Consider the following 27,723-nt stretch of genomic DNA (forward strand, 5'->3'; position numbering starts at 1 on the left):
GCAGTTGTCCGCATTGTTTTTTTATATTTGTGTATTGTTTCACATTTATTTTAGTTTGTAATGTTGCCGAGGACACCGAAACCTGCAATTTGGAGATTCATCAAGGGTAGCGCCAAGACACTCTTTGTGCTGGAAGCCGTCTGCTTTGCTGCCAGCTACGGTCTCTACTACCGCATGAACACAGACCAAGGTAAGTGCCACATTTAGCTTTACATAAGCATCCGCCTAAACGTTTACCTGCAGATTTCCGCCGGTACATTAACGAAAATTATCCCTACGCCCTTGATTATTACTATAAAATTGGTGAAATTGTTGGAGACAGTAAGGCACGCGAAACAGACGCAAATTTTTGGAGGAGCTCAGCGGAGCGATTCAAGAAGGAATAAACAGTTATACCGATTACTAATTACCAATTCCCTATGGCGAGCAATCCTTATGTTAAGTCTGTAATTCTACTGCTTGGCTCTGGTGGCATTGGATATGGTCTAATGCTGCTTACTGAGCCAAGTGCCGAGAAGTTGGAGCGCATTAAAGCATCCGGATCACTTAATGCAGACCAACAAAAAAAGGCATTGTTCATGCAAAAACTAAAGGAAGCGGCAACAGATAGCACTCCAATATACAGGCAAAAACCAGGTGCAGATAAAAAAGATAACTAGACTAAGTTATTTGTAATTGAATTGTTATATAACCAAATTTTGTTATAGAAATGCACATTTTAACTAGAATATTGAATATTCGCTAAAACTAAAAATACAATTTTCATAAAGTTATACCATGAGCTACTTATATGTGCTTTGCTTCCAGGTAAACAAAAATTACATTATATTTTGAAAATACTTTGAGACATCTGTACCAAAGTATAACAGATTTCAAGTAGAACGATTGGTACATATGAAGATCACACAGATATTCCAAAAAAAAACCTTGTATATTTTTATTAGACAAAATTAGTTTGTTAACGTGTCTTCAATATTATAATTTGTTGCCAAATATACAATTATTTAAATGTATATTGAAATTTAGCTGGTAAGTGGTATAACATATTTTGGTACATTGGTTTTGCTCATCGCTAATCCAATATAACATCGTTTCTTCGCTTACAATACTAATCGATATAAGATTTCATACTCAAACTCGATATGCTGATATGCCATTTCAGCATTTGGCATCACTCTCGATATATTAATAGGTTTAAACAGCGACACTTCGCCACTCTGCTGAAAAAAAGGAAGAAAGACATTAATAAATATACAGGATGTCGACTGAAAATATACCACTGTTAAATGTTAATGGCCCGTCCGCGGTGCAGTTCGGTGCTAGTAAGGAGTTTCAACAACGCTCCGAACAGCAGGATTTAGATAGTGCATTTGTGGGCTGTGAAAAGCGACCGTGGATGCAGGGAAAGAACAAACCGAACGCCCACAGGGAACGTGAAGCCATAATGACCCTATTTGCCAAATCCAAACAGGATTATGTAAACACCAATAACGTGGACAAACTTCTCGAGGAGCACATTAACTTTCGCGACTTGGCCTCACTCTCCGATGAAGATCTGGAGATGTTTGGGTTTTCTAAGACAAGGGAGCGCGCAGAGTGTCTCAAAATGTTTGCAGTGCTGCCGAATCAGGATCCTAGTTATGAATCCTTATGCCAATCAAAGAACGCGCAAATATATAATAATCAAATTGTTGGAAATGCAGCTAATCATCTAATGTACCTGCGCTCGTCTTTGGCAGCCACGAATTACAAATTGCAAGTGCTGCCGCCAGAGGATATGGTAGTCGGCGACAAGCGTTATGCAAGTCGCTTTGCACTGGAGGCCTTGAACAGCGTGCAAACCATTTCGGACGAGCTAAGCAAGGATCTACGTAAACTGCAGCAGCTACAGATGTCCGAAAGTTGCAAACAAAATGAGGAACAGGCGAGGGACTCACCCGCCAAGGAGGTGAGCGATTCAAAAGTGAGCAAATCTTATATGAAATTAATCATATTTATATATACATTCACAATATAGCGTAATCTAAAGCTTCTCTACTTTACGGCAATTGCATTGGGCACGGCTGGCGCCTGGTTCTGGTGGTGGTTGAAACGCAGTCAGAGCCCAAATCTAGGGAATATTTCAGTTAAGATCTAAGACATTCCATATTTTAGATATATACGATGGTCGTTTGTGGTACTTGTTATCAGAACTGCCTCGCATATAGCTTACATGAGATGCATTTTGTATTTACTGAATATTCTTCGCTCGAAGTTTGTAGTTTGTAAGTTTATTCCATTTGAAACGAAACACCATTTATGTTCCCAATTTTAGATATATACAAATGCTTTCTTTAACAAGCATGCCCCATTCAAAGACTTTGGAATCTCTTAACATATAATTAAGCTACTTAGCATATATACTATTACATTTACCTACAATATATATATACATAGAAACTAGTCTACAAAATGTGTGATCCGAGGTTGAACAAACAGACTCCTGTCGTATATTCATCAATAAAAGTTAAATAAGTATTAAAGTAGTTTACAATTTGAGAGATAATAAAGAAGTTTAACCATATAATATTTAAATATATACCGGAGATACAGAAAAGAATCATGATACACTATATTTATTATTTAATGTACAAAATAACATTTTCAGATTTACTAATATGTATTTAGTTTACAATATATCATACATTGACTGTTCTATGATTTAACCTCCTCGGCAAGCAGCAGAAACACCAAATTCACATATGCATCAACATGCTCTGGAAACTCCCACTTCGTTGTATGGGCAATCAGTTGAGCTCTACTAGTGGAGTGGGCTATATTACCTAAAACCAAATACAAAATATTATAAAGTTATATAGTTATAAGACATGAAGAGTGCGCAATATAGAATTTGTCTCGATTATAGATTTCCAATTTATAGAGTCTATATGTACTATTCAATGTTCAACTGCTCTAGTGTAGTAATAGGGCTAGTTATTGGAGTACATTTTAGAATTTTGCTCCACTTACGCATCACATGCTGTTTTACCATCGATTCCTGTCTGTAACGCTTAACCAGTTCCTCGGTGAAGGACACAAACTCTGTCAACTTCCAAGTTCTATAAAATATCACATTCGATGTAATGCCCGCTAGCAAAGTCAACCCACGCAGCTGTCGCAAAATCTCACGAGTGTTTGTAAATATATCAACAAATATCGACGTAATAATGGCCAATTTGTCGCAGCTCATATGCAGATCCTCTGGAAAATAGCCGTTATCTGCATTATCGTAGCAACGCGTCTTTCGCGCCTCAATCGCGTAGCAGAGGGACGTGCCCCGCTGTTGAGCCATTTGCCATTTGGCATAATTAGATTGCAAATTGGCTACCAGCCCTTGCAGTTTAGCCTTACAGCTAGCCAGGTTGGCGTCGTGCTTGATCGCCGGTGACTGCACGCGATGGCTGTCAACAACTAAAAAACACAGAATAAATCATTTATGTGTTCTCTTTTATTGTATTCTAATTACTTACAACGCACTGGTGTTAAAGACTTATTCAATTGGTCCATTTATGTTACAAATAGCGACAGCAAACCAATTAATTTTGGAATCAAATAAAAACATACCCAGAATTTAAAGAAAAATATTAGAAATAAACAATAAGCCAACCAGCTGACATGTATCGTCTAGCCGATTTGAGAGCTACCGATTACAAAATTCGTTGAGTGCATATCGCACACATCAAATATCAGCTGCTGACTGGTTCCGTGCCGTGTTCGTGCTAAAGACTACCCCAACAATCGATAGCTATCGGCGCCTGAAAGCTCACACACACATATACTCAAAGTGTCAAAAAAGTGCCGGTAATCATTTTCAGACATTTCCAAAATACATTCAGTCGAAGTAACTACGTAAAGCGCTACAACTAAATCAAATTTTCTTGAAAACAAAATGTCGACCTGGACACCATTGGAATCTAACCCGGAGGTAATAAACTAACTTTTCTACTCTGATTAAGAATTGTTTGCATTTGCCATCTGCTGTTGCAACGCAGTTCTGTGAATTTGATTTGCAATTCGTCATATTAAAAGAGACGCCATGTTGATTGCCTGTAACCCATTCCCAGGTACTGACCAAATACATACACAAGCTGGGTGTGTCGCCATCCTGGTCAATCACTGACGTCATCGGCCTGGATGAGGAGTTATTGGCCATGCTGCCCCAGCCAGTCAAGGCTCTCATTTTGCTATTTCCCATTAGCGATGCAGTTAGTTCGAATTACAATTGTTGATTTCCATTTACTGATGTCTAGTCTTCGTAGTATGAAAAGCACCGTGCCGAGGAGCATGAGCGTATCAAGTCGGCAGCTGAGCCTCTGAAGACCCCAGCTGATCTTTTTTATATGCGTCAATTTACACACAATGCCTGCGGCACCGTTGCCCTCATCCACAGCGTGGCCAACAACAAGGAGTGGGTACTCAGTGATATCATCTCGCAAGTTTAAGTAAGCAATATATGTATATCTCTCTTAGCATTGACATTGGTGATGGCGTACTGAAGAACTTTTTGAAAAGCTGCGCCAACATGTCGCCGGATGAGCGTGGTCAGGCCTTGGAGAAGGACAAGGCCTTCACCGAGGATCATCAAATGTTGGCGCAGGAGGGCCAAACCGATGCTGGCAACTACGAGACAGTCATCCATCACTTCATTTCCCTCGTCAACATCGACAACACACTCTACGAGCTAGATGGGCGCAAGTCGTATCCCATCAATCATGGCAAAACCTCGGATGAGACTTTCTTGCCAGACGCTGCTAGGGTGTGCAAGGAGTTCATGGCCCGTGATCCGGATGACATGCGCTTCACTGTCTTGGCTCTAACTGCTACCCAGGAATAGAAAGTGAGGGAGAGAGAGCGCCTCATCAAATACTAATACATGATCTCTGATCAAATACATAAACCATAACTAAATCTATTTTAACCCTTTGTAAGGCCACGCAGTAGAAGTTCTGCTGGTCATGTTTGCTGGCCATAAAACAAAATTTATATATATACATATATAATATGATCTCTGATCGTATGCATAACATATTCATATTCTAACCATTTTGTAAAGCTAAGCAAGAGAATCTCTGCTGGTTATTAAAACAAAATTTTGTCATGCATATTTAACCAAAAAATATATTTGAAATATTTGTGAAACCTTTGAGTAAGCCTAGCCTGGTAGTTAAACCAAAATGTACTCAAATATTTATTACTGTTAACAGACAGGTGTCCATCACTCGTAGACTTTACTGTGGTGGTTCAGTCACTAATGCTGCTCCACCACCGCATCAGCTGTTGGCCTTTAGCGATAGCCACTGCGCATGCCCCTTCCTTTGGATACGCTCCACGTAATTGTTTGACAGTTGACTGAAGCGAAATACCACGAGCATTGTTTTTTCTTAAATTATAAAAGATATTTATTTGGAAATTGGTTATAGTAAAAATTGTAAAGGACATTAAGAAAGCAAAACCCTCCAGTGTGCCCAGCAATAGAGTGAGACAGCGAGAGAAAGGGAGAGAGAGACTTATGTGTGGTCGATTTGATTGCTCGGCATCATGAAGCTGCTGCTCAAGGAGCTGACGCGTTTAACCACGCAGCATCGCACCTTCTATTGCTACATGTTGCTCAGCATCTGGATATTTCTGCTAATTGCAGGTATGTTCAGGACCTAGTAGACCAGCTAGCTATTAAAGTCTTGATATATGAGACTTTAATGAGCTTCCTCTTGACCTTCAGATTTCGCACTCAGTTTATACAATTCGTATTCAATCTCTCTTGCAGGCATGTATCGCTATATGGGCAACATGGAACGTCTTGGCAATCCGGGCAGTGGCTTTGGCATTGGCACTGCCAGCTCGGGACTTGCTCCAGGAGCTGGTGGTAACGACGCCGCAAGCAGTGCTCAGCGTTTTGCCAAATATCGCGAACGCTGCGCGCCGCTCAATCAGCTAACGCGCCTGGACGATGGTGGCATACTGGAGGGTTGGAAGCTACAGGGAGTGCTCCTGGTCATACGACATGGCGATCGTGGTGCCATGTCCCACGTGCATGCCAACGGCATCAATTGTGGCGTGCCGCCCGATGGAGACAGCCTGGTCAACAAGTGAGCAGATGCGTCTAATATTCTAACTAGAATTAATCAATTCCAATTGGACCGAATCCATCCACAGATATCGCAGCTTTCTGCAAAACTCAAGCAGCTCTGCGTCTGGTTCGAATCATTTGTACTGGAGCAAAGTGGGTCCATTTCATGGGTTTCCCCTGCTACCCGCCACGGAGCGAGGCTGTCCATTGGGTCAGCTGACGTACAAGTAAGTTGCTGGAGGGGATTAACGAGGTTAAAGCAGTAAAAGGGAGGCAGATTACTGTAGAGTAACGAAAGCCAATTACCAAATGAATTGCAATAAGCTATAAAGGATTACCTGTTCTATAGTTAGTGGATATGCATAATCTAAGAAAGAAAGAGCAGGTGATCCTTGGTAGGCCCTGCATGGCAAGCTGAATAGGAAACATCTCCTTCGATTTCTATTCTCTGTGCACTTCCCAGTTTATATTTATCCATTGAATCACCTTTTTTATCCCGCAGAGGCATTGCCCAGCTGCTGCACGTGGGTGACATCATGCACCAGATCTACGCCCATCCGCTGGGCCTGCTGCTCAAGCCGAATGCCCTGAAGGTGGGCGTGGACACGACGCCCCACACGCTGCTCAACTCGGACGAGGTGGTGGTCTTCACGACGCGCTATCGCCGCACCTTTCAGTCGGCGCTCGCCCTGCTCTTCGCCCTGCTGCCTGCGGACAAGTGGCTGGCGCTGAACGTGAGGGAGTCGCACAGCATGGCCTTCTGCTTTGGGGACTGCTCGTGCGGCCAGTCGCTGGTGCTGCGCAAGCGGCTGATGCAGCTGGCGGACAGGCAGCTGGTGAAGCGCTCCGATGTGCTGGCCGTGATGCAGTGGATCGGCGGGACTCTGATACAGCACACAGCTAACGAGGGGGGCGTGACGAATCCCTTCGAGGTGGTGGATGCCATGCTCACTGTGCTCTGCCATGACGCCGCCTTGCCGTGTCGCAGACGCAATGGCAGCCGGACTGCCAGCACCCTGGCCCACAATCCCGAGCTGGTCGACGTCATCAACATCGACCAGGACGAGGCGAATGTGGCGAATCTTATGCCAGGAGGAGCAGCGGCAGCAGCGGAGCTGGAACAGCAGCAGCAGCTGCAGGAGGAGGACGAGGCAGCTGCCTCCAATGGCGGCTGCGTGGAGGCCTCCCAAGTAGATGCCCTCATGTCCTTCGCCGACGAGCTCTCCCTGCGCACTGCCCAGCACATCTACTACAAGCGATCGGGCCTGCTCCGGGCGTACGGCATGATCCGGCATATAGTTGGCTATATGCTAAAGATGATATCGGGCGATCGTACCAAATTTGTGCTCTACTCTGGCCACGACTGCACCATGCAATATTTGACGGCTGCCCTGGGGATAATTAGTAATCGTGATGGAAAGACGATCTCGTACGCCTCCCGATTGGCCTTTGAGGTCTATCGCTCCGATGCTCATACGGACTACTATTTCCGTGTCGTCTACAATGGGCGCGATGTGACGCAGCAGATCGATTTCTGCGAAGGTGGCAAAAGTTTACGGGTGACTCGGGACAGCCGTGGCAACAAGGCCGATCTGTGTCCCATCGAGAACATTATACGATTTCTGCACGAGGACTATTTCGCACCATTGAATGCGACCAATTTCAAGGAGGCCTGCGCAGCGCCTGTCTCACAGTCAGCCAAAGCGAACGAGTTCTAGTGGCACTGGGTTCCATTCTCAGCTGTGATAAGTATTATGTTATATACATATTTAGTTAAGACGAAATCCAACAAATGACGAAACTTTGTGAACACTTACCAGAGCGCTCACCATACAACAACAGCAACGAAATCTGTGCTACAGTTTGCAATCCCAACTCGACTTCGTATTCGTATTCGCTCTCGGCGAGCAATGGAGCCTTATGTGTGATTGAAGGAGATGGCAACTGTCACTCACACTATTATATTTTTACTTTCGATTGCTTACGTACCTTTTTGTATGTAGGCGTGAGTCTTAATTCTAGTGCCGCTTGAAAGAGATGGCAACTCCTTTACACACAAATCAACTGTGTTTACACTCACTTTTAATTGTTGTTCAATGCCTAGTGCGCTCGAGGGGGACAGCAACTCTCTCTCACACAAATCTGCTTTAACATATTTTCAAATGCTTGATGCATGTGTGTACGTGTGTGTCCTAACCCTAATGCGATCGAAGGAGATAGCAACTCCCACTCACTTTGCAGCTCTGTTCTCGTTTATTTTCAAATCATTCTCAAATGTATGTATGTATGTGTGTATGCATGCAATTGCTGACTACATTTCTGCTCATCGCTTGCCTATTGAGTGAAGGGTATCCCAATGCAGCTGTAGAAGCACTCCAAATTTTGTTTGGCAGGATAACTATGCGTTGTTGTATGGCTAGTGACTAATTGAAACCAAACATATCAATTGAATCGCACACATTTTACTCTAAGTTAGTATATACATATCTACATATATAGCAGAATTTTAGCATAATTGTAATTCCTAGACCGATACATATCAGCGGTTGCTTCCACAGGGGCGATCCTTAACATTTTCTAGGTTAAGTTCTATGAGATGACATATCTCTATGAGACATACATACATATGTGTATTACATATGTTTATTACATATCAGCAACATATCATGTGCAACACTTACCTACAGTTTTCTAAAACAAATATACAACATTTTCCTCCCTCAGTTAATTATTTAAATAAATGTTAAAGAAAAAGAATAACAAACTATACTCGGGTATATTTAAATAAGTAAACGCTAATAATAACGATGCATTTTATATATATACATATGTGTGTATGCTAAGGTGCACATTTGTCCAAGCGACTGCGACGGCGTTCAAACGTCGACTGACTGTAGGCAATGCATTTGCAATTTTGCGGCTCAGTGAAGTGCATTTGCGTGTGTGTGAGTATGTGTGTGAGTGTGTGTGGGAATGTGGGCATGTGCATGTGTGAGCGCACGATGAGCATCGGCTTCAAAGCAGCGTCGTGAGTGATAAAGCAAACGAGAGCAAAGGCACCGCCAAAAGGGGGCGAAGCAAGAACAAAAGTACATAGCGAGAAGAAGAAATAAAAATGAAGGCAAATTGCGTTGACGTTGACGTGGACGTTGACGTCGACAGCGGCAGAGTGGAGAGTGGAGCCGTTATTACTTATCTGTGTGCGGTTTGGGTGGAGTGGGGAGCACGCGCGCAAGTAACGCGGCGAATACACACAAGCACAAACACACATATAGAGAGAGAGAGAGACAGAGAGCACACAGAGTGTCGTGCGAGGAGTGGCAGATGCCTGGCTGGCTGGTTGGTTGGTTGGTCGGCTGGAGGGGGCAGAACAAGCGAGCGCGCAATGAGCGTGTACAGAGACCGAGCGTCGATTGTACAGCGATTGTAATGTAAAATCGACGCTCTGCTCACTGCTGCGAGCCTGTTGACATTCAGTACATTTTGTTACTTTTGTGCACGCAGCTGGCGACGGCGGCGCCGACGATGACGAAGCAGCCGCACAGAGCAGGAGTTGTGAGGCCCACGGCCGTAAAAAGGAGCAACGCCCCACACAACCAGCCCCAATATACTACATATAATAAAAATTTATCCACACGCTCACTGGCTGGCGCTGAAACGTGTAATGGACCCAAATATCTTGGGTCTTACGCCAGGGTTCGTTCCGAGGACGTTCACGTGATTGCTGTAAAACTGTAAAACGCCGTTTACCTTATCCGCACACATAATAACCATATCCACGTAATCGCTGTCGTAATGCTAATGGCAGCCCTGGGGCAGTCGTCGCTCGCATGGTGCATGGTTGTGTTACATTGGGAAAAGGAGCCCAGAACTTGTAGCCGCGTTGCACTTTGGCAAAAGCAACAAGTGTGAATGCACGAGTTGAGCGTGATCGACTGGTAGATGCCCTGTAAGTTGTTGAGAAGTGTACTTGCCTAGCTAATGTGGGATGCAGAATTGTTCTATAAGCAATATTTAATAATAATGCAAATATACATTAATTGCATTATTATTACATCAATTGATTCTCCTAGTTACATATGTCAGTTGCATTCGCTTGCTAAGCCACCTTCTGCCAATCTATACGGCTACAGGGTATTCCAGCAAAACCAAAACGGATTTTATACTCGCTTACATGTGTGAGTGTTAGAGAGAATGAGAGAGAGAGACAGCGATATAGAGCGAGCGAGGTATGGGCGGGGCAGGTGCAGCCGCCTGGCGGGCAGAGTCGTACTGCACTCAACAGGCAACAACAACTCAACGCGAACATCTCTCGATGGGGGCTGCGACGTCATTGTGCTCAATTTGCTGCACGCCGCTGTCAATGCCTACGTCTCTTGCGATGTGTGTGTGATGGGGGCAGCGAGATGCTGTCTGTGCGTGGGTATGTGTGCTCAGCTCCAAAAAGTGCATTGCATCGCCACTATTATCTCAAAATGCAGCTCCCTCTCCTGCTCTCAACAACTGCAGTGTGTCTCTGCATGTGTGTGTGTGCTGAGAATGCAAGCGCATGACTACAGTGGGTCAGTCTCATTTGCTGCTAGCGAAATACCCCAAACACAAGTCCATTGCCATGTTCTTTCTAATGTGCAGCAAGATTTGCCAAATATATATGTACAAATTTGCATTTTGTTACATTGCTATAGCTTAAATATATTTATTTAATACATTTTACTTTTTACTACAGTCTGATTAGCTTTTGAGTCACTGTAAGGCTGACAGTGTTCAATTGCATTGTGTTTTGCCCACTCACTTGTTGCTCCGCTCTCTCTCTCTTTCTCGCTCGTTTGCTCGCACACAAAAACGTAAAGAGCTGCAATGTACAAACAGAAAAATACACACACTCGTACACACACACATATAGGCACAGAAACAAGCGCGACTGCCAATTGGCTCAGCTGCGAGCAGCCGAGTGCAGCCAACAATAACAACAACAGTGGGCACATGTGCATTGAGCATTGAGCAGGGGAACCGTTGGAGCGGCCGCATAGTAAGAAATAAAAAGAAACAAATTGAGTTTTGTTGATGCACGCGCGCACCTCCGTGTATATGAGCGTGTGTGTGTGTGTGTGTGTGAGTGAGTGAATGTGTGTTGCTCTCTTTCGGACTGTGTGCATTTTTGTTACAAATGTCGGGGCCCGCCTTTGCTCAATGCTGCGGCTCTGTTACAAAATATTGGCGAAGAAAAATCATACAACGTTTTTTTTTCAAACTTTTTTTCAACCATTTTTCATCGGTACGCGTGCGACTGTGTGTGAGTGTGAGTGCGATTGAGCAACGTTATGAGTGCGTGTGTGTGTGTGTGTGGGTCCGGGCAGGTAAGCGAACTCCCTATGTGTAGCTTATGCAAGCACTGTGGAGTGGGGGCTCCTAGGCCAACGGCTGTTGCCTATTTGGGGGAAAGCGTGGACAGGATTTTTCTTCGAGCAATAGACGAACACCAGTTCGGTCGTTGGTCTATGCTGTCTGCGCTCTCTGTACTCGGCTAGGTGAGCCGCTGGCCCCTTCTAATAGTCGAACCAAAAGTTTTTCCAAGCAGTCAAACTAGGCTCCATAGGCTCGACAGCCCCGCCTACCGCCGAGCGGAGCGGATCGGAGATGCACTTTTCAAATGTGCGCAGCGGGGGTTGGGCGCACACAATTTTCCACGCAAACATCTTGGCGGAGGAGCCACACACACACTTATAGACTCTATATATACACATAGAGAGCTTGAGATAGTCAAAGCGAGAGAGGGAGAGAGAGAGCGCGCGAAAGAGGGAGAGGCAGCCGGCAGAAGCGGCGATAGCTGCAGCTACGCGCACATAGAAGAAATTGCAACGAAGCGACGTCGTAATTGCACCTCGGCGCAAGCAAATGGCGTGAGCAAAGAGCAACAGAAATGTGGATCGAGAGGGCTACAGGGGTAGAGGGCCAATAGGCGTGCCCATAAAATGGCATATTTAGTAAGTACCTAAGAGCAAGTACTTGTTGCTTACAACTACACTTACTATATGTGTGTAAGTAATTACATATCGTAGTCGGTGCACAGCGACTAGCCCTAGCAACAGCAACAGCAGAAAGCGAAACATCTGGCAACGCCGAGCACCCAAGATAACTAACCAGAGCACCCGATCAGAGCTGAGAAAACTCCTATAATTAACTCTTCAAAAAGTTGATAAAGATTATTGAATAATTTCCAAAAATCATACAAAATAGGAGTCAAGAAAACAGTTAACGCCTTTTCACTCAAAATGGCGTATAGGCCATGAACTCCATTTATTTCAACGCAAACAAAATCTAAATCTAATATTAAACAATGGCAAGCTTAGATCAGCTTAGATCAGATTACATACATACATATACATATATGTATGTACATATATCGTTGCCATTGGTAGTCAAAAAATGCAGGCCAGTAGTAAGTAATCTTAAAGAACCAAATTATAACCGAGGATAGTTTAGAAACTTAACATATACATATGTATAATAAAGAAAATTGTAATTGTTGATTCTGAGCAAATTTACATATGTGTGTATATTTTCTTTAATTCACATTTTAGAGACTACCCTCGTCATATACGTCAATGTCTATATATTGGAAAATTTCTTAGTTTTGTTAACATTTCTATATTCTGTACAACTTTTTAAATTGAACAAAAATTTATATTTAAATTGTAGGTGCTTTATTTGGATATTCATCACATATGGATAAGTGCAGGAGACTGAGACTGAAGGTAAAGCCCATCGACAACAAGTATCAGAGGTACTGGAGATATTTACCCCATCCGCTATGTCCGCTCATAATGCGGACCTATTTGTTTTTCCGCTGTCTATGACGTGATGTCAAGGACCCATTTGGGCACAGATTCAGGTGTGATCGAGTTGGAGGGTTTTGGAAGACTCTGCAGCTTTAGTACACTGCCAGAAGTAGTTTCTTCAGTGCGAACAAAGGTTGCTGGTGCAATTGCGGTCGATGTGTCGAATCTAGAAGAATGAATCAATCGATCGATTTCTGGCCATAGTTATATATAGATAATAGACTATCTTTTACTGCAGAATCAGACAGACATTCTATTTATATATTGTTAATAATAATTTGTAAACACAGTCGGTAGAATGTACATGTAAATTGAAAATTATAACGAAATTAATTTTGTATTTCTTGTATCTCATTTGAGATGATTTAATTTTACTTAATGAATAACTTTCAAAAACTGATAATAATAATAATATATCTCCATATGAATAATAATTAAACCATAAGCATAAGCTACAAGTCTGCTCGCATATCGTGCAAGTTCGCCCACTGCACAAAAAACGCGCTCAGTTCTGCAAATCACACACATACGCACACACGCGCGTATCATTTCGCTGGCATAGAGTGCAATGCACTGAACTCCGAGTACATTGGCCCCAAAAACCACTCACACAAACCCAAACTCAAGCACACGGCAAAACAAACACATCGAGACGGTCACACTGCCGCACTCACAAGTAAACGGATAACAGATAACAGACACAGGCATGCACACTACGACAACCATACGCTAAGCAAGTCAAACGACCTTCCACATTGGCATCTCGCTCGCACAGCTGTCGCGGCCATTGACGTTACGTCTCCGACAGCTGGTCGACAATGCTGTGCGCCTATTGAATTAACATCGCATGACGCAAAGTTCGCGGAACGTACATTTTTCACAGTTTTAACACGAATGTCGAAAGGCGGCGACTGAGCAGCGGCAGCGACTGCAGCGCATTTACCGGTTCAAATTGCGGCGTGTTAACATAGAAAATCGTTAGAAACGAACGCAGCAGCTACCAAGTTTTCATAGAAATAGCAGCCAGGTGAAATGCTGCAAGAGGGCCTAGACTAGGAGTTGCAGTTGCAGTTGGAGTTGGAGCTGGAGCTGGTTGAGCCAGTCGGCCAGCCAGCGAGGCAGAGAGCTGCATCTGCAGCCGTTGCTATCATAGAGCGGCTGAAGCTGGAGTCGCCGTCGCCACTCAACAACACTGTAAGCAACAGAGAGAGACAAACATAAGCACATACACTCGCATACGCACACGCACACATGCACTTTAACATTTACGAGGGATCTCGCTGTAAAATTAACATAACAAAAGGCGCAAACTTTCGAATTTGTATACATACATATGTTTTGAAAATGTTTATGGCGAAAGCATGTTTATTGTATGTGCAATGGCTGCTTTTTCTTGTGCGATTTCTTGAAGCCTGTTCGTTTATATTTTAAACATACAAACGAAATAATCGCATAATAATACCACACAAACTTTGTCACGCCATGTGTGCCGAGTGTGTCTTACTTAGTGTGTGTGTGTGCGAGTGTATAAATATAATGATACATGTACATATGTATATACATATGTATGTACATGCATGCATGCATATATTACATTGCTTGCCCATTTAAATTTGACTTCAGTTACGATTGGTTTTTTTTTCGGGGGGCAGCTTAAACGTTTTTTTGGGGCACGCCTTCTAAAATTATAATTTATTATTATTATATTTCGTTTGCTTAATTACACCAGGAAAACAGAAGTTGCGCTGGGCACAGTGACACACACACTCGTACACAGCTAGACAAAAACAGGGTGGCAGCTCCATGGTAACCACTCAGACTCGCCCACACCCATACTCCGCCTCTCCCCACCCCCTTTGGCGAATTCCATTTCGCTGTGATTGAGCAAAAAATCGAAAAATATGGCTACTAACAGCGCGGGCTGACAGAAAACATAGACAGAAGCGTTTTTTTTTTTTTGCCCTTGTTCTTCTCATTATTGTTGCTGCGCTGTGTGGGGAACACGCGCAATTGGGGAACACTCATTTGCAAAGAGGGGGCCCCATAATCTCGATCCCAGACGGCCCTCGGTCCATGGACTGTCATTCGATTCTCCGCTAAAGGGGCGCGAGAGACCTTCTCAAGGCTGCACTTGTGGGGGACTGGGGAGCCGCTCCACACACATTGGAGCGTGCACACACGCCGACATGGGGAAGTCTTGACTACCGCAGCAGGCGCACAGCAAACACGAAAAGCACAACTCAGTGCAAACAAGCGAAACAAGTGCGACGGTGCGCGTTGCCCCTCCCAACGGTGCGCCGCTGCTCTCTGGGCTTCCACTTGCCGTCGAGTTGCTTCGTGGTTGCTGTTGCTGCTACTGTTGCTGCGATTGCTGCTGCTGGTGGACGGGACAGTGGCGCAGGTGTAAAGATCCCAAACTTAATCATATACCAATTGCAGATACGTATACGATGGATACTGTGCAGATACTAATTACTAATGCTAATGTCAATGACATATGTACATATGTATATAGGTACTCATTGTTAAGTAATATTACTATACTTATACTATTTGGAAACTCACAAATTCAAATGAAAAGTTTTAAATCATATTCCTAGCGTCATCTAATATTAAGGGGGAGCCTTATGCTGAGACCAATGCTAATTCTAATACCAAAACTTGTTCTTATACTTTGTGCTGGAACTAAGGATAATATTAATACAACCTGTCGCAACGACAATCGTCTATATTTCGTTTGCTGTTTATAGATTAATATGTTCATCTGTTTAATTACAGATATAAATGCAAATATGTACATATACACATACATACATACGTATAAATACACATACATACATACGAATCAATTCATTAAGAACATTATTTGCACTTCCAGTTTCAGTTCCAATTCCAGTTCCATTTCAAGCTCCAGCCGAATTTAAAATGCTTTTTGGTACACACAAAAGTTTCAAAATAAGTCTCAAGTGCAAGCTAATATTAAAACAATCAAATGTGCATTATAATATTTATTTTTATGAGAATGAAAGTGTTTCAAGTAGCATATTAAAGTTTAACAATAATGAATTCGAGCTCTTTATGCTTTGCAAGCATCCTTTTGTGCGCACGCCTCTGTAATTTGAGCGATTTGCATTTGCCGAATTCTGATCCCCCAAACGACAATCGAGAACCCATCTGCCAAGCAGGTGTGCCAGCACCCGCCCCCAACCTCACCCTCGCTAACCCTCACACTCTCTCTTTCTCTCTGGCACTCCCTATCTTTCTCTCTCACAGCATGGGGCAGCGTCGCCGTCGATAAGTTTTGCTGCATTGGAGCAGGGGTAAGAGAATAGGAATCAAAGCATTGGTGGGGCCAAAGGACACTTTCATTTCGTGCCAAACGAGAGAGTAAACAATTTTTAGTGAAATTTTCGAATAGGCGAACAGCAAATTTGTAGGGCGTATGCTGCCCCGTCCGCTGGCAGCGACGCCGGCGTCGATGATGATTCTATATAAGCTCCGTGTTCGCCCCATATATACAATATGTACATATACAAATATATGTGTATGTATGTATAGTGTTCTAAATGATGACGGGAGCAGCAGGCTGCGCAGGCAGGCAACCAGCAGGCACAGTCACAGCTACTTAGATGATAAAAAAGCACACAACAGAACAGAACAGAACACGACACACATAACAGCAACAATCGAGGCAAATCACACGCATACACACACACTCACGCACACAACAAGGTGATTCTTTTGATTGAGGTTGGGTCAGCGTGTTTGTCTCGCTCTCGCACACATTGACTTTGAAACACATTTGACAGCAAGAGCAACAAAAACAGCAAAAAGAGCCAGCAAGCAAATCGTGATCACAGCACAACAACAACAGCAACTACTACTACTGCTGCTACTACCAACACAGACACACAGTAAACAAACTTGAAGGGGAAGCAAACGGGCGGCTAAGCTCGTTGCCAGCGCAAACATTTGAGTGAGTTCTAGCTGTTACACTCACTCTCACGCTCGCGCGCGCTCTCGCTCTCTCAATTCCAAGGGCAACTAATTAGCATTTTCGGTTAGTCAAAAAAGGCGAATCGCACACAAAAGCAAATGCCGAAGCAGCGGCACTTAAGCCTGCTCTCTCACTTACACACACAGACGCAACGCACGCATTGGCTACTCCAGCAAAAACAAAAGCAACACGTCTAATTCACCTCAGCAGCGCATGACCGCTGCAAATGTTAAAGAGTTAATGAACTTCTCTCCGATTCGCCATTCGCATGCGTGTGTGTGTGTGTGTGTCGGTATGTGTCCGTTTATTTCAATGCCAAGGTAATCGCACACAAGCACACGCTACTCACACACGCATTCGCATGCACACACACACCGCATACAGTCATACAGTCACACACTTGCAGCGCACTCACATTCACAGTCGTCGGCATTTATTTCGCTCAGCGACGTGCTGCTCACTTCTGCGTCACTGTTACCGTTAAAACTTAAACTTAAAACAGTTCAAACATTTTTTACAACATCCCCCATTCGAAAGCCAAATCGACGTCAGCCACAGGCACCGAACATGTGGCTGCTGCTGTTGCGACAACTCAGGTGGATTTGGCCAAGTAGTATTCACTGTACTAGCACAATTCCGCTTCACTATTCACTCCAAAGTTGCCCAACACTGGCGTCTACAACAGTCGCCACTGGAGTTGCAGTTGGCCACAGCGAGCCGCATCGAACTCAAATGTATCACGAATATCAATTGTTAAATTATGCCCACTGTACTTAGTCATATCTAATTGCAATGAGTGTACTCACTAATATCATATGCGAATAATTATGATTGTTTCGGTTATCTGTGAAATATTTGCTAATAAGATAAAATGCCATTAACCTTGCCGCGCTCGCTCTGTCATAGAAATTTTCAATAAATACTCAAATATAGTTGTCTAAATATACATACATACATATGTATGGTATGTATGAATGTATACAATATGCATTTTACGTAAATTATTCATGAGCACAGACCAAATTTGAATAAAAACGGTATTTTTGTGACTTGCTCGGCAATAGGCCAGAAGTTTTCGTAGAACCACTCAGCCAGCAGCCATCAGCCGGCAGTGGGTAAACGGTACTCGACAGAGTGCGACCACAAACGAGTGCGAGTGCGAGTACGTACTCGTACAAGAGCGAGCGAGTGAGTGAGTGAATAGTGTGAATGCGTTATATTCGTAGCGGTTTTGTGAATTTTTCAACAGGCGCGCAGCAGCGAGCGCAGGCTGCAAAATACGCCATTGATTCACATTGAGCGTTCGCGCTGAGCAACTGTGAATGCCAAAACAGCGCGCGCCAGTGTGAAGTGCAAGCGAGACAAGCATAGGGTGTGCATATATGTATATGCCTTGCTCACATCATACACTGGTTTGCTGTGTGCAGTTCTCGCTGAGCGGCGCTGTAAGTGCTGGGCGCCTGTTAACTGTTTTAGTTAAAGAGCAATCCATTTTGTTTTGTGAAAAGGAAAAGGAGTAGATAGGCGAGACAGGCCGTCGCAGTCAGGCAGCCGGCGAGTGAGTGCAACAAAAAATACGCCGTCCGAGATTGTTTTTGTTTGTTTTTGCCAAGCGCTAATTGGAATTTAAATGCTGTCTAATTGGAGACATTGTGTTGGAGTCGTATGAGATGATAATTGTATTGTTTAAACATTTAATAATCAATTATAAATTATCAATTAATTGCTTATTTTGTTTGCTTTTTTTTTTTTGGCATTGACAATGTCTTAAGCTTTAAGCGCATCGAGATTTAGACTTTGTCAAAGTTTTAAAAGCTAAATTTATATTTTGCCAAAAGTATTGTTTCTAAAGCTTTACCAGTTGTATGCATAATATATGTACATATGTATTAAATAAAAATTACTAGATATATTATAATAATATACACATTTTTTTATTCATCACTTTGCTGATAACATTTTAAATAAAGTTCTTTTAGGGTTCGTTTCGTATTGAACCGCTTTTTAAGCTCGTTTGTCAGAACTTTTATGGCTGTCTAATCCACCCCGCCCCTAGTACATAACTGTAAATAAGCTCTTGTTCTGAGCCGGGCATTGCTCATGCCCTGCGTTCCATACAAATAGTTGCTGTTTCTTTTTTTGGCTTTCTGATAAAAAACTTTCGATTCGTTAAGCACTGAGCAAAGCATTAACAGTGCTTTTTATACGTCGCTGAGGTGTGTGTGAATGTGTGTGTGTGTGTGGGTGTTCGTGTGTGTTGATGTGCTTTTTAGCGCCAACTTCAATATCTTAATTATACATTGGCATAAATCCCACACTAGAAAATATAATAAAAGCAAAATGGTTTTCTGATAATTATTTTTAACATTTCAATAAGGAATTAAATTCATTACAATAAAAGAAACAAATAAAAGTAAAAAAGATACAGATAAATTATGTAAAACTAAAACAAACAACTTGTATTCTCACAAAAGTTATAAATTATGATTATGATGATTATGAAAAACAAATAAATATTTATTTTTATCATTTTTTAACATTCCAAATTTGTATGTGTATACTGCGTTCTGCTGCAAGGATCGCACTTATTGGGTCACTTTCAATAATTAAATACTTAATTCAATGTAAAGAACTTTTTCATTGCAATGAAAGATGCATTTGGTTAAAGTTCCGCTCAGAAAACTTTTACTGGCATATGCATGAGCATGTATGTATGTAGGTATGTGTGTGCGCATGTAACTCGAGCAGCTTACGAAACAAGTTTAAGTTTAGAACTTAAAATAAGCTTGAACTTTTTGGAACGCCAGAGGTAGAGCACGAGCAGGAAAGAGAAAGAGAGCAGAATATGGACAGAGAGCGGGTGGCGGAACGAAGGCACTGAAGAGGCAGACTGTGAAGAGCATGCATATTCTTTCTGAGCGTGTGTGTGTGTTTGTGTGCTTAAAGAAGAATCGCGCACAGCACATGAGCGGCGGCAGCAGCGGCTGCGACAGCAATAATAAAAGCACTCGGCGGAGGTGAACTTGGCAGATTTAACTTTTTTCAAGTTTCGGAAAACCAAAGTTGCAGTCGACAGCGCTGCCGGCGCCGCGGCTGCCGTCAGCGTCGTCATCGCTTTTCGCAACTTTGGCAAGTTAATTTTGTTTGGAAGCTACAGATTTTGAAAGTTCTTGTACTGGGAGCTAAAAATCAGCAAAGGCTTTAGCAGGGCGATATCTTTTCTGTGTGTATTATTTAGAAAACAGCTGACGGGTGGACAGCCCGTGGGGGGCGTGGCGGGGCGAGACGCTGCGATCCGCCGGCATTCGAGCCAGCAGCGTAAGCGTTTATTTCGGCGAGAGCTTAAACAGCTTTAGCTTTTTCTGCTTTGTTTCAATATTTCTTTCCTACATATTTCGTTGTTCCACAAAAGCCCGTTCCATTTCGAATTTTGTAAACAATATTTATTTAATTCCCAACTCGAATCGGCTCGCCATTTTTTCCGTTAGCTTGCAATGCTCGTTGAATTCGGCTGCCCACTTCGTTGGGTCTACAAAATTGAGTGTGCACACACGACGACGCAAAAAATTGCACAACTCATTCGGTGTAGAATTATTGTAATCCCCACCAGGCTGCCAGAATCGCCGGGAGGCGGCCGCGCCACTGAAATGCTTCGGAGTGCTTTTGGCGCTGGCGGCTGTGCGCGTGCAAGCGAGACAACGGCTGTGTTTAGTTTTTGTTGCGACACATGCTTGTGCGCTCGCACGCGCTCTTTGAAAATGCTGTGCAGAGAACACTGTTCGCCTGCCAGCTTTCGCTGCGCGCCTGTTGAAAAATTCACAAAAAGCCAAAATAGCGCGAACGGAACCGTACAAATCGAAAAATGGTCGTTCACAACGTCCCTCGGTCGTTCCGCGAGCCGCTTAATTTGAATTGCAGCCATTGCGAGTCACGATTGCTGTGTGTGACTGTCTCATTCTCTCTGTCTCTCTCAGTCTGATTGGATATTTATTTTTGAATTGGAAAATGCTTGCAGCTGGCAACGCTGGCACTTTGGCAATTGCAATTCCCTTATTAACAGCTGCACCAACATATGTGAATTTATTTTCTATTTTTAACAGTTACATTCGCAACATTGAGAATTGTTGCTGAGTTGAAAAAGTCGAAAAGTGAGTTCTTTGATTAACATATAAAATAATAATAATAATATTTTAAATATATTTAATAGTAATTATAATTGATTTAATAATTTTGAAAATTAGTTTTCCTTCTACTTTCTTTCTTATATTATTATTCTTATTGGGTTTTCAGCAAATTACATAATACTCTTCAGAAATAATGGCGTTACCCGAAGGTTTGGCTGGCAAAATGAAGACTTTTCAGGCAAGCTACACACATCAAATTTAAGTATCTTCTTTAGTTAATAACATTTCTTGCAGGCTGTCAATGATCTGCCTGTGTTCCTTAAGGGCGGACCCGCCGATAAGGCTCTATTTGGCATTACGGCAGCTCTGTGCGGCGTGGGCTTAATAAGCATTGCTCACATGATCTACACAATGGGTTTCAGCAAGAAAAAGGCATAAGTGTTTACATTATATGTATATAAACAAGCAGTTCAAGCAATAAAAATATAGAAATAAACTTAATTTATTTAAACTTCGCGCCAAATTGATCTCACAAACACCCTGTGCAGCCAGCCTACAGCGTTGATTTAGATAATTCGTCATTTATGGCCACTCTAAATCATAATCAGCTGATTGTGAACGCTCGATTGTGAATGGTTAAACACACACAAAGACAAAAATACATTTAGTTTTGCTTTGTGGAACCGTGTTAGAAAAATATAAATAAGTAGAGAAATGGAGCCCAATGATGAGGTTGTGGAGCGCCAAAAGCTGGTGCCCAACGATGTAGAAACCGAGGAGGAAGCGAAATCAGCGCAAACACCTGCAACGCCCGTCACCGTGCCAAAGATCAATGTAAATGGCACACGCCCAATTTGCAATTGATAAAATTTACGATTTCTTTATGGTTTACGCAGCTTAAAGGTCTTTCGAGTGGCGACACAACACGTAGCCGCAATTCGGCCTCGTGCTCCATCGAACGCACTATATCAGAGAAGGGCCAAGGACAACAGCAGGGACAGCCTTCTGCCAAGACTACGCTGCAGTACGTCAATGAGCGCCGGCCACGCCCACATGCCCCAAACAGCGGCACGGCCAATGAAGAGCGTTTTGAGTTCAAGACGCGTCCGCGCAAGCTGCTTAAGGGTAAGCTGATAGGTGTATAGAAGCATGCTTCAGTTTTGTCTCTAAACTTCCAGTCGCTGTGGAAATTCTCAAGGAATTGAACCGTTTGTTGGCGGCGACGGCAGCGGCAACGGCAACGGCTATGACCTTGTGACGCACTTCTGGGGCCATATGTTGGGCTCACTACTCTTTCACACACGGGCGTCCTTAGACACCCCATCAAATTCAGAGGGAGGCACATTTCGACAAGCTGTTATAATTTCAATAATTTAAATTACGAGCCATTTGCCTAGTGACTCCCTCTTTCGACAGGGTAAAGTGGGAGCTGAGGGGTCAGCACATTCCGTGGGATTTGTCGTCTGGCATTTGGTTTTTTGTGCTTGGAGTAGGCAGTTGCTATTTTATTTTAGAGAATTTGCGTAATTTAATCTTTGTTTCTTTTGTGTTTATAAATTGTATAAACCTGGAAAGCTGAAGGAAATTCAATAAGTTAGAGTCTGTTTAGTGTAAGTTAACGATAATGTATGAGAGGCTATGCTTGGAATCAGAGTTAATGTAAAGAGTAGTTAAAGTTCTTATTGCCATTTGAGCTCATATGAATAAGTAAAAAAAAGAAATTAATTACAGAACTTATGGTATAAGTTACTGTTGTATGTATGTGATATGATGTGACCTGTTCAGATTATATATACATATATACACTCTATATATATACTATGTATAAAGTAAATACTATGTACTATAGATACAGACTCTCTATACTGTACTGTAAATTTTATATACCATAGGACATTGACTCTATACCTTAGATATTGACTTTTTAGCTTGATAATAGACATAGTATATAAATTTAGGCAGCTTATTGTCAATGTGAAAGCTGATGCTTACAAAGTTTTACATTTATGTAAAGTTTTTGCTTAATTGTAGGCTTAGTTGATATTACTTATATATATGTATTATTTGATCTTTATTTTGAATTGTATACCTTATAGTTTGTATTATTTGTTTATTTATCATTTTATTTAATCTGTTTTTGATTTGTTTTGATTTTCTTTTTGTATTTTCATGATTTTTATTTTATTTGTGACCTATTTGAAATGCGAAACGCAGATGGAAATCCTCTAGAGCCTACGCACAGCAGCAGTCAGCATAGTTTGAATAGCATTACGCTGGTCAGCAGCGAGTGGCTAACGCCAGATGCACCCACAACTAACAACAACAACAACAATGATAGCTCTAAAGTAAACAACAACAACAATAGCTCGACAAAGCCGCTGCCGCCGCCCTTGCAGCAGTTGCATATTCCAATGGCCGACCCAAGCATTCACAGCGACAAGTTCGACGATCGTCCAATAAAACATCATTCCTTTGTCTCCGAAGTGCCCGATGTGAAGCATATGGAGCGAGCGCTGCTTGGCCTGCTGGATGACTTTCACTCCGGCAAGCTAAAGGCATTTGGTAACTATTTTATATAGATTGGTATAGATATAGGCTAATCCGAATGTCTTTTATCTAGGCTCTGGCTGCACCATGGATCAAATGACCAAAATACGCGAGCAACAGGAGAGCCTGGCTAAATTGCATTTCGAGTTGGCTGCCGCCGAGGAGGACTCGCTGGAGCACGGCAAGGAGTTCAACACGAGCCGAGCGCAGGAGAATATGCTGCAGCTGATGCAGCGCCTGGAGCAGCTGTCCATTTCCATTGAGCAGCTGCAGACGAGTCACACGGGTCTCTGAGAGTTGGACAAGGTGCCCACCGGCACGCTCTTTGATCGCCTCCTGCTGCTGCTCTGAGAGGTGTGCAGCGCCCACCTACCCACACTGGTGTACATAAATTCTCTTTGTGTTGAAATGACATTTTTATAAGATTTTTATAAGCTTCCAGTCTTTGTATAAGAGTTAGGCAGTGTGTCTGAGAACTTAGTGTTACAATTAATTGCTAGAGCAGATAATATACATACATATATATATTTGCAGTCACATTGCATATATATGCACATGCGTGTATATGTATGTGTGTGCATATACCTAACTTGTAGCGTAGTGTAGTTGATTAGCTTAGGCCTTGACGGTGCCAACTGCGAGCACTTGAGCAGCTTTCCCTCTCCCCAATTGACAAGCTTCGATTTTACTGAAATCTATTTCAATTCATTAATTGTTTATCCGTTTTGTTGTAGCTATTAGCAATATATATACATATATATATAAAATCTTTTATATATGTAAATGAAATAAAAATAAATTGGTAAAATATTCATTTAGATTTCTTAAGATATCCAAAGTTTACGTCTATAAATTAATTGATTTTGTGGTATAGTTGCAATATATAAACATTTTTATATAAAAGAAACATTTGTTTTATTTTGATTACGCACAGATTGATATTGATATTGCAAAATTTTAACTCTAAATTTGTTTGAATAATTCAGAAATATTAAATTGATGAAACTCATTTGTGCCTTAGAGCTTTTCAATGACTACTATTAGGAAAATTTTAAGATTTCTTAACAAATCGTGTCAATTCCATAAATTTTTGTTCTCTGTCAACGATAATCGGAGTTAGGAGATTCTATCTATTTATCTTAATATATCAACCTACTTATCTCAAGACATTATCAAACCATGTTTTCAGTTTACTTTGAAGACTGTCAACGCCTTCCACTCGGTTTTTCCGCTTAACAATTCAAAGGAAAAAGGTTCATAAACAATAAGTTCATCCGGCTTGGCGGCCTTTCAAAAAATTCCAATATATATGCATATGTAGATACATAAAAATAATGTCCATTTACCGCCAAGCAGAATTTCATTTAGCATTCACAATTTGTTTGGCTTGGGATATTGAATATCGAACATGTACACATGTCCGTATATATATACATATATATATAAATCGGGCATGGCATCGGTACAACCTTTGGGCAAGTGCATTTTGTCCACATAGGAAATTTGTTTGTTGCGTCGCTTAATTTGTGCATTTGCATTCAGCTGGCGTCCACTTCACTTGGAGTTGTCATCATCCTCGACAATGTCTCTTCTTCTTCGTCTTCTTGTTCTTATTGCTCTTCTTCTTCTTCTTCTTTTCTGGTTGTTGTTGTAGATTTTGTGATCGGTAAAAGTAATTTGTGACTCGTTGTTCTTTCTTTTTCATGTTCTGTTTAAATCCGGGTTTCAAATAACAAGAAGCGTGCACTGAGAGAAAAATTTGTGTTGTCGCTGCGTTTGAGTGAGGGAAAATGCATTCCCTATTACGATTTTCTATAGGTACGTGTATATGGCTTTAATTAACATGCCTAGTCGAACTATTATATTTAGTCGAACTATTCTAGTCGAACTTATATATTTTAATCTAGTAATTATTAGGGGGAACATATTGAAATATCCCCCAAAACTATTGAAAATAAGCAAATGGAGTTATCGTACTGCACATGAACTCTCTAGTTATTATGGTTTATCCCTTCTCAATATATATAGATATGTAAATATACACTCATATTTTATAATGTTTGTCATAAAATCAATATATCCGGAATTCTCACTTGTAATGCTCTTAAAGAATGCATATTCAAGTATCGTAAATTTGTATAGATGCTAAAAATATGAGCTAGTTTTTTTTGTGATACCTTCTTAACAATCTCAATTCTCTTACATTAATAAATAATCACAAAACGGTAAATGTATACTCACAAAATGCAATTGTCTGGCTTCGGATCATCAATGTCATATTTGGGTAGTATTTTTTGTGCAGTGTATTTGGGCACTTGTTGTTATTGTTGGCATTGCCACCGCCACCGCCTGCGTACGCCCTTTCGTTTCCTTTCCTTACCCTTCGCCGGCTGCGGTCAGAAAACTCTGGAGTTGAGCTCGGTTTCGATTGCGAGTTTCAACACTCGACTTTGGGTTTTTGGTTTTGGGTTTTCAGCGCTGGGATTGGGGGATCATGGCTCCGGTTTATGCTTAGCTAGCGGTTTAGTGCATTCCAGGCTTGTGTCGAACATCATTTGCGTCAAATGAAGAAATAAACGCTTTGCCCGGCGCATCCGCCACGCTGCATACAAATGCAGTCGTTCGCTCAACAGGCACACCTATACACACACACGCACACAGATGCACACCCACTCCAGTGGCACTTCCATTGTCCGGCGTTCCATCACGCGCCTGGATTACACACACACACACACACGCACACGGCTGGAAAGGGTCGCCATGATCGGGAATGGGAATTTCCGAAGCCAAGCCCTGGAATCCAGCAAGTGACTGGGTGCAACAGCGCGGCTTGGAGCTGGAGTTGGAGTTCGAGCTGGTGCTGAGGTCTTTTGGTGGGGGGTGGGCGGAGGCGTGGCTGTCGTCAGTTCATCGAATCGAGTGTTATGTAAAATGTGAAAAGAAGTCATTAAATATGTGAAGCGCATATCAAATTTCATACGAATTGAACCTTTTGGGCTTTGGTCACATGAGAATTTGATGAACTGCCAAGCCGGACAATGTTGTTATTGTTGTTGTTGTTGTTTTGCTGTTGATACCTGTCTGCCAACTGGGCGCGGATCACTTGTTGCCGTAGCCACTAGCCACTAGCCACTGGCCACTGACCAATTGGCCATTTGATATGCCCGCCACTTGATGTTTATGAACTTTGCGTGCAGGTCAATCGCAGCAGTTGCCTTTGCTTCTCTTTTGTTTCTTCTTCTTTTTGCTTTTTTTTTTGCATTCGTTTTTTGGCGTCGCTCCCTTAGCTCGTAATCCTTTTCCCTTTTTTTGCCACCCACGTGCAGACACACAAAGAGCGGAAATTACGTTGCTGATGACAGAGCAAAAGCGGAAGAGCACGCAGCTCTGCAGCTCTCTTGCCGACGGGGAGCACTCAGGACTCGGCGCCCACGTGAAAAATGGGAGGCGGGCGCAATTCGCTCAAAAGCGCTGCACCAACAAGTTCACATTTGGTTCGCGTGAGCCAATCGTTGAACCGAACATTCGATATACGTTCATTTGATCATTCATTTCTAGTGTGAGGCGTTCAATTTGGGACAATCATTCAAAGGCCAAGGGACTTTCTGCTAGACAACTAGCAAATTTCCCTTTTCAATATTGCGCATCACTAATTAAAAGTCCCGAGAGGATTTAACGTGTGAGTGAAATTGTCCAGCATGTATGTATGTAAATAGAAACAAAACATTGAGCTGAGCTGTCTGCTAGCTTATTTCATTGTTCATCTGGGTTATTTAAGGAATTTTTTTTATTCATTGAAGCTCAATTTTTAGAAACAAAATAAAATAAAATGTCATGAATAAAAATAAAAGTAAGAAAAATAGCAATAAATCAAAGTCTTAAAAATCTGTTACTTCATAATGATTTCAAGACAATTGATAAATTCTAGTTCATTTGAACAAATTCATAATTTGGCAATGAATTATAATTCTTATTATTATTCTTATAATCACTAGTGATTAAATTAAATTTAAGTATTGGACAAATATTTTTCAGACCCAGTTTCATTCAATATAAATTGAACAGTGCTGAACTAGTTTCCCGCGCTGAACTACTAGGGCGCATCTCTAG

At 42.1% G+C, this 27,723-nt stretch overlaps 8 protein-coding genes across 9 annotated transcripts; 7 read left to right on the plus strand and 1 right to left on the minus strand.

Annotated features, from left to right (window-relative positions):
- The first annotated feature begins 60 nt into the window (after positions 1-60).
- Positions 61-618, plus strand: LOC108650046 (protein CEBPZOS). Its single transcript, XM_018099170.3, has 2 exons — positions 61-190; positions 244-618. Exons 1-2 carry the CDS (start codon positions 61-63, stop codon positions 384-386), a joined length of 273 nt encoding a protein of 90 aa, XP_017954659.1. The 3' UTR covers positions 387-618.
- On the plus strand, positions 420-759 carry LOC108650047 (uncharacterized). Its single transcript, XM_018099171.3, has one exon. It carries the CDS (start codon positions 420-422, stop codon positions 657-659), a length of 240 nt encoding a protein of 79 aa, XP_017954660.1. The 3' UTR covers positions 660-759.
- Positions 760-1,167: 408 nt separating this feature from the next.
- On the plus strand, positions 1,168-2,303 carry daed (daedalus). Its single transcript, XM_018099175.2, has 2 exons — positions 1,168-1,948; positions 2,018-2,303. The coding sequence occupies exons 1-2, from the start codon at positions 1,259-1,261 to the stop codon at positions 2,135-2,137; spliced, it is 810 nt and encodes a 269-aa protein (XP_017954664.1). The 5' UTR covers positions 1,168-1,258; the 3' UTR covers positions 2,138-2,303.
- On the minus strand, positions 1,370-3,738 carry LOC108650009 (uncharacterized). The gene is made up of 3 exons (XM_018099132.3): positions 3,510-3,738; positions 3,010-3,450; positions 1,370-2,822 (listed from the first exon to the last, which is right to left on the minus strand). Exons 1-3 carry the CDS (start codon positions 3,544-3,546, stop codon positions 2,695-2,697), a joined length of 606 nt encoding a protein of 201 aa, XP_017954621.1. The 5' UTR covers positions 3,547-3,738; the 3' UTR covers positions 1,370-2,694.
- Positions 3,739-3,792: 54 nt separating this feature from the next.
- On the plus strand, positions 3,793-5,214 carry Uch (Ubiquitin carboxyl-terminal hydrolase). The gene is made up of 4 exons (XM_018099131.3): positions 3,793-3,964; positions 4,104-4,244; positions 4,299-4,447; positions 4,510-5,214. Exons 1-4 carry the CDS (start codon positions 3,929-3,931, stop codon positions 4,871-4,873), a joined length of 690 nt encoding a protein of 229 aa, XP_017954620.1. The 5' UTR covers positions 3,793-3,928; the 3' UTR covers positions 4,874-5,214.
- Positions 5,215-5,372: 158 nt separating this feature from the next.
- LOC108650018 (2-phosphoxylose phosphatase 1) lies at positions 5,373-8,868 on the plus strand. Its single transcript, XM_018099141.3, has 4 exons — positions 5,373-5,677; positions 5,804-6,125; positions 6,193-6,333; positions 6,609-8,868. The coding sequence occupies exons 1-4, from the start codon at positions 5,578-5,580 to the stop codon at positions 7,822-7,824; spliced, it is 1,779 nt and encodes a 592-aa protein (XP_017954630.1). The 5' UTR covers positions 5,373-5,577; the 3' UTR covers positions 7,825-8,868.
- Positions 8,869-20,939: 12,071 nt separating this feature from the next.
- COX7AL2 (Cytochrome c oxidase subunit 7A-like 2) lies at positions 20,940-21,562 on the plus strand. The gene is made up of 3 exons (XM_018098962.3): positions 20,940-21,090; positions 21,233-21,304; positions 21,361-21,562. The coding sequence occupies exons 2-3, from the start codon at positions 21,260-21,262 to the stop codon at positions 21,502-21,504; spliced, it is 189 nt and encodes a 62-aa protein (XP_017954451.1). The 5' UTR covers positions 20,940-21,090; positions 21,233-21,259; the 3' UTR covers positions 21,505-21,562.
- A 107-nt stretch (positions 21,563-21,669) lies between these two features.
- On the plus strand, positions 21,670-24,443 carry LOC108649882 (uncharacterized). 2 transcript variants are annotated; one of them, XM_018098960.3, is made up of 4 exons: positions 21,670-21,900; positions 21,963-22,191; positions 23,281-23,628; positions 23,687-24,443. In XM_018098960.3, the coding sequence occupies exons 1-4, from the start codon at positions 21,781-21,783 to the stop codon at positions 23,905-23,907; spliced, it is 918 nt and encodes a 305-aa protein (XP_017954449.1). In that variant the 5' UTR covers positions 21,670-21,780; the 3' UTR covers positions 23,908-24,443. The 2 variants fall into 2 exon arrangements, with proteins under 2 accessions (XP_017954449.1, XP_017954450.1); XM_018098961.3 differs by having other exon boundaries at positions 21,671-21,900; positions 23,551-23,628.
- The last annotated feature ends 3,280 nt before the right edge of the window (positions 24,444-27,723 follow it).

This window comes from Drosophila navojoa, chromosome 3 (assembly GCF_054131105.1).
Source record: "Drosophila navojoa isolate 15081-1374.11 chromosome 3, UAZ_NAV_1.0, whole genome shotgun sequence".
Taxonomy (NCBI): Eukaryota; Metazoa; Arthropoda; class Insecta; order Diptera; family Drosophilidae; genus Drosophila; species Drosophila navojoa.